The 7659-nt window shown below is 38.4% G+C and overlaps 2 protein-coding genes across 2 annotated transcripts in view; one reads left to right on the top strand and one right to left on the bottom strand.

Annotated features, from left to right (window-relative positions):
• The first annotated feature begins 13 nt into the window (after positions 1 to 13).
• Positions 14 to 2083, top strand: ccdc97 (coiled-coil domain containing 97). The gene is made up of 6 exons (XM_073857087.1): positions 14 to 468; positions 546 to 665; positions 733 to 1060; positions 1244 to 1483; positions 1563 to 1686; positions 1834 to 2083. Exons 1-6 carry the CDS (start codon positions 286 to 288, stop codon positions 1955 to 1957), a joined length of 1119 nt encoding a protein of 372 aa, XP_073713188.1. The 5' UTR covers positions 14 to 285; the 3' UTR covers positions 1958 to 2083.
• Positions 2084 to 4213: 2130 nt separating this feature from the next.
• The window catches only part of llgl1 (LLGL scribble cell polarity complex component 1), a 51768-nt gene continuing 48322 nt past the window's right edge, over positions 4214 to 7659 (bottom strand). Inside the window, exons 21-23 of the mRNA XM_073857080.1 lie at positions 6838 to 6958; positions 6659 to 6760; positions 4214 to 5711 (exon numbers count right to left, since the gene is read on the bottom strand). Coding sequence (XP_073713181.1) covers positions 6682 to 6760; positions 6838 to 6958 — 200 coding nt within the window. The 3' untranslated portion in view covers positions 4214 to 5711; positions 6659 to 6681. The remainder of the gene's footprint in view (positions 5712 to 6658; positions 6761 to 6837; positions 6959 to 7659) is intronic.

Raw genomic sequence — 7659 nt, 5'->3', positions numbered from 1 at the left:
AACGGAACCAATGAGTTGTAATATTGTTTCCCACTGAGCTGATATTGTGGCTGCACCGATGGGCAAAACGAGAAACGTTGTTGTTTTTGTTTAAAAATGCTCGACTATTAAAAAAAATGAAAGTAAAGTACATACACTGAAATACGAATGCAGGGCACAGATGTAGTCGATAAACCGTGTTTTACAGTTACGATCAAACGTAGCATTGCGTTATGTTTGTAATATTAAAGTAGCGTTTCAGTAACCTATCAGCAGAATAAACACTGACAACGTAGAAAATACAAAATGTGGGGAGAAATCGAGCCGTGCACCAAAACCACGGAGAGTCAAAACAGCCGTGGGACAGAGCAGAAGACAATATTGTGGGGTGAAATCGAGCCATGCAGCAGCAGACTCGATGAGTGTCAAAACACCAACAACCCCGAATCAACTGAGATATGTTCAGACTCAACAAATATACAGGCAGAGGTAAGGTATCATAATACGATCATCGGCTTATGTAAATCTGTGAATGTCACTAACAACACCACTGTTAACACGTGCAGAAGATGTGTGGAGGAATCAAGCCATGCACCAAATGTCCTACAGACACGGATGTCAAGGATGATCAAACAGCCAATAGCTTTGAGATGGGTGAAGATAGCCAAGAGTCTCCGTATCTAAAGGTAAAATGCTGTCATTTTAGTCATGAGTTTATATAAAGTCTTTCTAATGTTCACACTGTTTTCTCAGGATGAACTATCTAGCTGTCTCAGTTCAATGCTAGATGTTATAGCAGCCAGTGGGAGTCCAGTAAAAAGCCAGCAGCTGGGAGAACCAGACCTTACAATGGAGGAGAGGAAGGAGTTTTTATTGGATCAGTACAAATCTAAGCCCTTAGTTTTTCTGGAGCGTTATCAGGCTCATCTAAAGCCAGAGCACACAAAGGCTTTCTCTCACCTGAGCAACGAATGCAGGGCACAATATTACTGCAAGGAAATTCAGAGACGGGCATCCAACAAAGCCAGTCGGACAAGAATCCGTAACCATCGCTATGCAGCTCTCCGTGCGCTTCAGAAGGGTACACACTTCAAGTTTTCAGCAAGTTAGATTTTTTTAACAAAAACAGCAGTCCAATTAATGACTAGCAAGTACAGTAGTATTTCTTATTATTAGATCATTTGGTATTGCAATTACAAAATTAAACCTATTGCATAAAAAAGAAAATCTAATTTTCATCAACATCTTTTTCTCTCATTGGCAGGTGGCCAGTACTTCAGCGAGGAAGAGATGCGTGTGCGAGATCCACTGCTGTACGAGCAGTACATCGGACAGTACCTGAGTGAAGAGGAGATCTTTGAGCGCTCAGAGGAGTCCATGAGGAACGGCCCAAAGGGACTCTCCGACCTGCTTATTAATTCCTATCAGGAAAAACTGATTCAGAATCGCCTGGAGGAGGATCAGGAGAGGGAGCAGTGTGGAGCGGAGGAGTCAGATGAGGAAGGTGAGGGATTTCTTTGTATGAGTCATAAGAGTGATTCAATTAAAAACCTTTAATAGATGAATGCACATCTATGTTTTAGACATCGATGAGCCCAGACAGGCGGAGTGGGAGCCGAATGCGGATGAGAAAGCAATGCTGAGAGAAGAATTCTTGAGTCAAATGCATCAGCGATTCCTGGATGGCAAGGATGATTTCAACTACAGGTTAAAGAATAGTATTTGAGAATCTAGTCATTGTCTGAGCTAACCATAAAAATACACTTATTGTAATGAAAGTCAATTTTTATAACACAACTCAACATTAACTGTATTATTTTAGCTCTAACATTGACTGAAATATTCATATTGCAGTGAAGTGGATGAGAACCCAGATTATGATAACCTGGATATTGTTAGTCGGGATGCAGAGGAACGTTACTTTGATGAAGATGATGATGACGACAAGGAGGAGGAGGAGGAAGATATGATGCAGTAACCCAAATCTAAATACAATTTCATGTAAATTCTGCAAAATGTGTCATGTGTCTTTGTTGTTTTGTGTTATGTAGGTTGAATGAAATAAGCACTAAATTGTCTTTAATAAACAAGAACTATTTTTCAAGATGCTGCTTGTAGGATTTTGTCCTTGTAAAATATTTCAGACTCTGGTCTGACTTAAGGTTTGTAAAAAGTCTCAAAGACTTTTGCTTAATTGGTGGTTTACTGTATTTATAGTTTAATAAATGCTAAAGATCCAAGGCAACTTACAATGCATTTCATTATACACTCTAAAAAATATATTGTTTTTATTCAACCCAAAAATTTGAAAAAAAAATTTTTTTTTTAGTTAAGACAACTTTTTAATTGATGTATGATCATAAAACTATATTGTGTTACATTTACTTAATTAATACAAATTAAATTGTTCTTTTTATCACATAATTTTAAATTTAATTGAATTGTGGACACTGGTTACATGATGAAACTACTACATAACATATTTTTATTACTCAATACTCAATGCTGTCAGGTTGCAGAGAACATTATCAGTCTTCTAACATTATCAACAAAATGCAGTTTGATGAAACATGGGAGATAACGCTCAGCAAGACTATTCTTGACCTAAGCAATTGCTCTCCGCTTCAGCTTGGTAACCTCTTAAAAAACCCCAGCATAAACCTTTTAAAATACTAAAAGATTAAACACTTTAAGTGCTTTTAAGCACCAAATCCAATTTTTTGCACAGAATTTATAATATTGTGCATATTAAACAGATTGAAAGACAAATAACAGATAAATGGACGCTTCATTGATTTTGAGGTTGCATGCAAAATCCATTAGACAGCGCAGTCCCAGACGTCATCAGCGTCTGAGCGCGCTCACAAGCTCTTTGCTGTTGCATTTTGCTATCTGAGGAATTAAATTGTGTAAGAAACGCTCACAACATTTCCAAACGCCAGTATGGTAATGTAGTGTTAACCTCTTCTGTGTAGAAAATGTATGGTTTAAAATGTGACAGTCTCGACGTTATATTAGTAGATTTCTAGATTAATCTGTAGGCCTGCAACGCCAGAGTTCAAGGGGGGCGGAATCACACATGCTCACATATGAGGTAAAACTTGATGCAATAATGCGTTCCTCTTATAATTTTATATACAAATTTTTAAAATCATTATTGAACATTAAAATCAATCACGTGGCTATAGCTTATGTCATTTTCGTTACTTAATGGATTTAAAATTACATTAATTTCATAGGATAATGCAGTTGTTGTGCGAAATGCATTAATGACACAAACAAGTCATTTATTAAAACTTAAATAAATAAAACATGCCGTTTCAGATGTAAATATGTCATACCAATATGTCATTATTCCGATTGAATGTATTTGATATAAAAGTTAGTCTAACACTTTTATTTTGAAGGTTTTTGCATGAAAGCAGGGGTGTTCAAATTGTTAGAAATGTAAGTGCCATGGAAAAGAATGAAAGCTCTATTTAGTTTGATGTCTATGTATGCACAAATTTCTGTGAGCTGTGCACACTGTGCCCCCTTAAAAAAAATTGGTGCATGACACCCCTGCCCCTTACCATGTTTGAAAGATTCACTCACAATGCAATGCTAACAGGAGTTAATTTAAAGGCTGTGAGTCTGAAGCGGAGGAATTATGATAATGTCGGTCTTGTCCACGTCAACAATCCCAGGAAGTAAACTTGCCTACAATCCGTATGTTTGTTGTAGTCAAAGAAAAGAGATTTAAGTTGGAGACGATAACTTGCGTCATCGTTTACTTTTGGGGTTTGTACCTTTTGCATATCGTTAACATGTACTAATACACACTTACACACCAAAGGAAATGTAAAAACGTGAATTGGATAATTTGGTACTCTTTAAGCTTCGCTTTTGTTATTGTGTAATAGTGACCCCTAGTGGTGAAAATTCTACATATTCCACCTTTGAGTTACTACAATGTAAATATCTGTGACCGTTTAAAACAATATTTAAGCTGAAGTTACACACAAAAAGAAGTTGATGAATTATCAACATTATTATATCAGGACAACTTAAAACGTTTGCAATACTCAAATTAAATGAGAATTTTTAATGTGCACAAATGCAATAGATTAGGAAGTGGTAACAGATCCCCAGAATAAATTTTTTTAAGAGTGTATACATTTAAATTTACAACCAGTCTAAAAAGCCCCCCCCCACCCCCCTTCTTTAAAAACTTTAAACAGACTTTTCGGAGAAATGTGGAGTAAATACTTTATTAACATTCAAGATTTCATTAGCATTGCTATATCTCAAATTAAAATGCTACACAAGTAAACTTAAATACAGGTTCACAGGACACTTGTTGGATGGAAAGTAAAGGTTAATGTAATCAATGCAAAAATATAAAAAACAACTATTTGTGAGGTCCCGTTGAAATACGTAACAAGCAAAACAAACTAGTTAATATGTAGGGAGATGTGTGATACCAAAGCAAAGTATTCATGTGCAGTTTTCAATCTAGTATATGACTTTGCTGATGTTACCACATAAACACTACAGCACTTCTAGAAGCTGACTGACTGATAACTGCATTATCTGATTTGAGCAGCGCCAAATGAGTCTCATTTATAATACATTTCTTCCTTCATTATTCGTTTTCTATCAGTTACACTAACTCCTTTCATGTAGAAATATGTACACTGTCGTATAATGCAGTGGTAAAAATGCCTAGTTACATAAATGCCAGTGAAGTATCTATAAAATACAAAATACGAACCTCTATAAGCCATATAAAATCATCCTAAAGAATATTGTGTGAATAGAAAAGTCATTAGCTCCATAATTTGTTAATACTTGTGGTAAAGACGTACGCAACACAAACTAGTTAGATTTACTGAAGAGAATAGTCGAAGGTTAAACACCACGCTCCTTCAAATTACTTCACAGTTTCTGCCAAAATTACTTACAATGGCAAGTGGTTAAGGGACATTATTTTTAAAATAACAACAATAATAATAAAGACAACCCAAAAGAAAAGAAATATCATCTATCAAACCCACAGGGTCCATAACTTAAACTTTTCAATAGACTCCTGACTTATCAGAAACCATCACAGTATCACAGATATTGTTGAAAAGGCTGTCAGGAGGGGAAAAGTAAACACTTCATACAGACTAATATATATATATATTTCTTACGCACTTAAAATGTTTGGGATTATAAATGAGTTTTGTTCCGGTAATGTTTTCTGTGGTGTCACAATAAACACGTAACCCAAGAGAGGTGCGGGTTGGACACACTGATATACCCCTAGACATTGAACTGTAGCAGCTATATATGAACATTAACTAGTCAAAATACAAACTTCTGAATAAGTATTTCTATTCGATTAATCGTAGCTTCATTAACAATACACGGCGAGTTAACACTTGAAAAGGAATGTTAAAAAGACGAACAAAATAAAAAAGACTTCATGGGGTCAGTCCCCTACCTGCATACAAACATTGTGCAACTGGCTTATAAATGATCAGATCCCTTAAGTCACCTCTCAAATGTACCATTTTACAGCCCAAAAGGAACCAATGGCTGTGCTCGAAAAGAAAACTGGAGGAAAGGACAATAACAAAAGAAAGCAGTCTTTTGGCACAGGGAAAAGTGCAACATTCCCATTGCAAAACTTCATGAACCGGAGTCACAAACGTTCCTGTCGTGATACAATTAGAAGTAATGAGCCCATCTGATGAGTCGTACTGCCCCTAAAAAATAAAAACATATATGGCTTTAACGCAGTTATATATAATCACATGCATTATAAGCAATCTGCACTACCAAATATGCCCACAAGGAGGTGCACATGGTTTCTCCTTGTGCAAACAAATACTAACAAGACTAAACAAAACACTGGAAAACATGTGGTCTGTACTTAATTTGCTGCAAGTCAGCAGTTCAGATGCCTTGTGCTTGGGGACAGAGACGAGAGGCAGATGCCCCGCTGTGTGCCAGCTTGCAGGATCAGGAATGCAGTAACTAATAGGCCCCATTTAAAGTCTGCATGCATTTAAAGAGACAGTTCACCCAAAAATGTTAATTCTGTCATCATTAACTCTGCCCTCATGTAAACCTTTATGAGTTTAAACACAGTTGACGGCCCCAATAGACTTCCATAGTAAGATAAACAAATACTATGGAAGTCAGTGGGTGCTCTCAACTGTGTGCTTAACATCATTTATCAAAATATGAACCATCCCTTTAATGCAGCTTAATATAGAAAAACTTTATAATCCAAGCGTGCCTCGGAAGTAAACGCCATTGCAGCTACTAAAAATGATTCTGGTAAACAATATAAAAGTCAAAGCATTCTCACAAATTGGACTAAATCAAATTTAAATGACACCCTAGATAGGATTTTAAGCAGCACCCTGATTTTGTCCATTTACCTCCTGCTACCATCATCATCATCTAATAAACTAGTAGATGCTGTTTTTCATTTTCACGAGGTTCAAAGTGCTGAGATCCATCCAATGCTAACACACCCCAAATCACTGTTTGTAAACCTCGAGGACAGTAACACGGGTTTAACAACTGCCAAAGTCAGCGGGGGTCGGTCTCCTCAGCCAGGCAAACGTGCTTATATATCCCGTCTAATCTCTACAGAGCTTCACAGGCACTCCACAAACCTGCTGGAGTCTCAAATGTTCCTCACCTCCAGCTGTCTGCCGTCTCGCTTCAGTTGATGAGGATTCCAGGAGGTCTTCCATCCTCTTCGCTCATATTCCTGAAGTTATTCTCAGCTTCATCCACAGTCCTAAAGAAAGGAAAACATTGAGAGGGACCCAAAATACACACTCGTGCGGATAGGAGCGGATGAATCAAGACGCTCACATTAAGAAGTCTTTGACGTCCTCGACTGTGAGCTCGCCTGTGGTGTCCAGAGTGATGTCAGCACTGCTGTTCGGAGAATCCAGGAGAGTGGAGGACAAGGCATTGCGTATTTCCAACAGCCCTGAAAGAATGACATCATCACAATTCATCATTTATGACATGTATGGTAAACGGCATTATATCAACTAGGACAGGGTTCCCCAAATCTTACCCTGGAGGGCTGGAGCACTGCAGAGTTTGGCTCCAACCCTAAAACAACACACCTGAGCAAGCTAATCAAGGTCTTCAGGATCACTAGAAAAATCACAGGTGGGTAAGTTTGATTGGGGTTGAACCTAAACTCAGGCCCTCCAGGTTAAGATTTGAGGAACCCTGAACTAGGACATCCTTGGTACTATTAACCAGATCAGATTTTGGAAGCAACAATACTCATGCAGGGTACATTAAATGATATGTATGCTTAATTGGTGTCTAATTTTGGGGGGGGGGTTCAATTCCTATTTAAAGGTGCAATGTGGGACTTTTAGAAGGATCTCTTGACAGAAAGAGAGGTCTCTCGCGTGAGGAGAGGTCTCTCGCGTGAGGAGAGGTCTCTCGCGTGAGGAGAGGTCTCTCGCGTGAGGAGAGGTCTCTCGCGTGAGGAGAGGTCTCTCGCGTGAGGAGAGGTCTCTCGCGTGAGGAGAGGTCTCTCGCGTGAGGAGAGGTCTCTCGCGTGAGGAGAGGTCTCTCGCGTGAGGAGAGGTCTCTCGCGTGAGGAGAGGTCTCTCGCGTGAGGAGAGGTCTCTCGCGTGAGGAGAGGTCTCTCGCGTGAGGAGAGGTCTC

The sequence above is a fragment of the Misgurnus anguillicaudatus genome, chromosome 19 (genome assembly GCF_027580225.2).
Source record: "Misgurnus anguillicaudatus chromosome 19, ASM2758022v2, whole genome shotgun sequence".
NCBI lineage: Eukaryota > Metazoa > Chordata > Actinopteri > Cypriniformes > Cobitidae > Misgurnus > Misgurnus anguillicaudatus.
The sequence above is the reverse complement of the archived record's forward strand: the minus strand, read 5'-3'. Positions and strand labels throughout refer to the sequence as shown.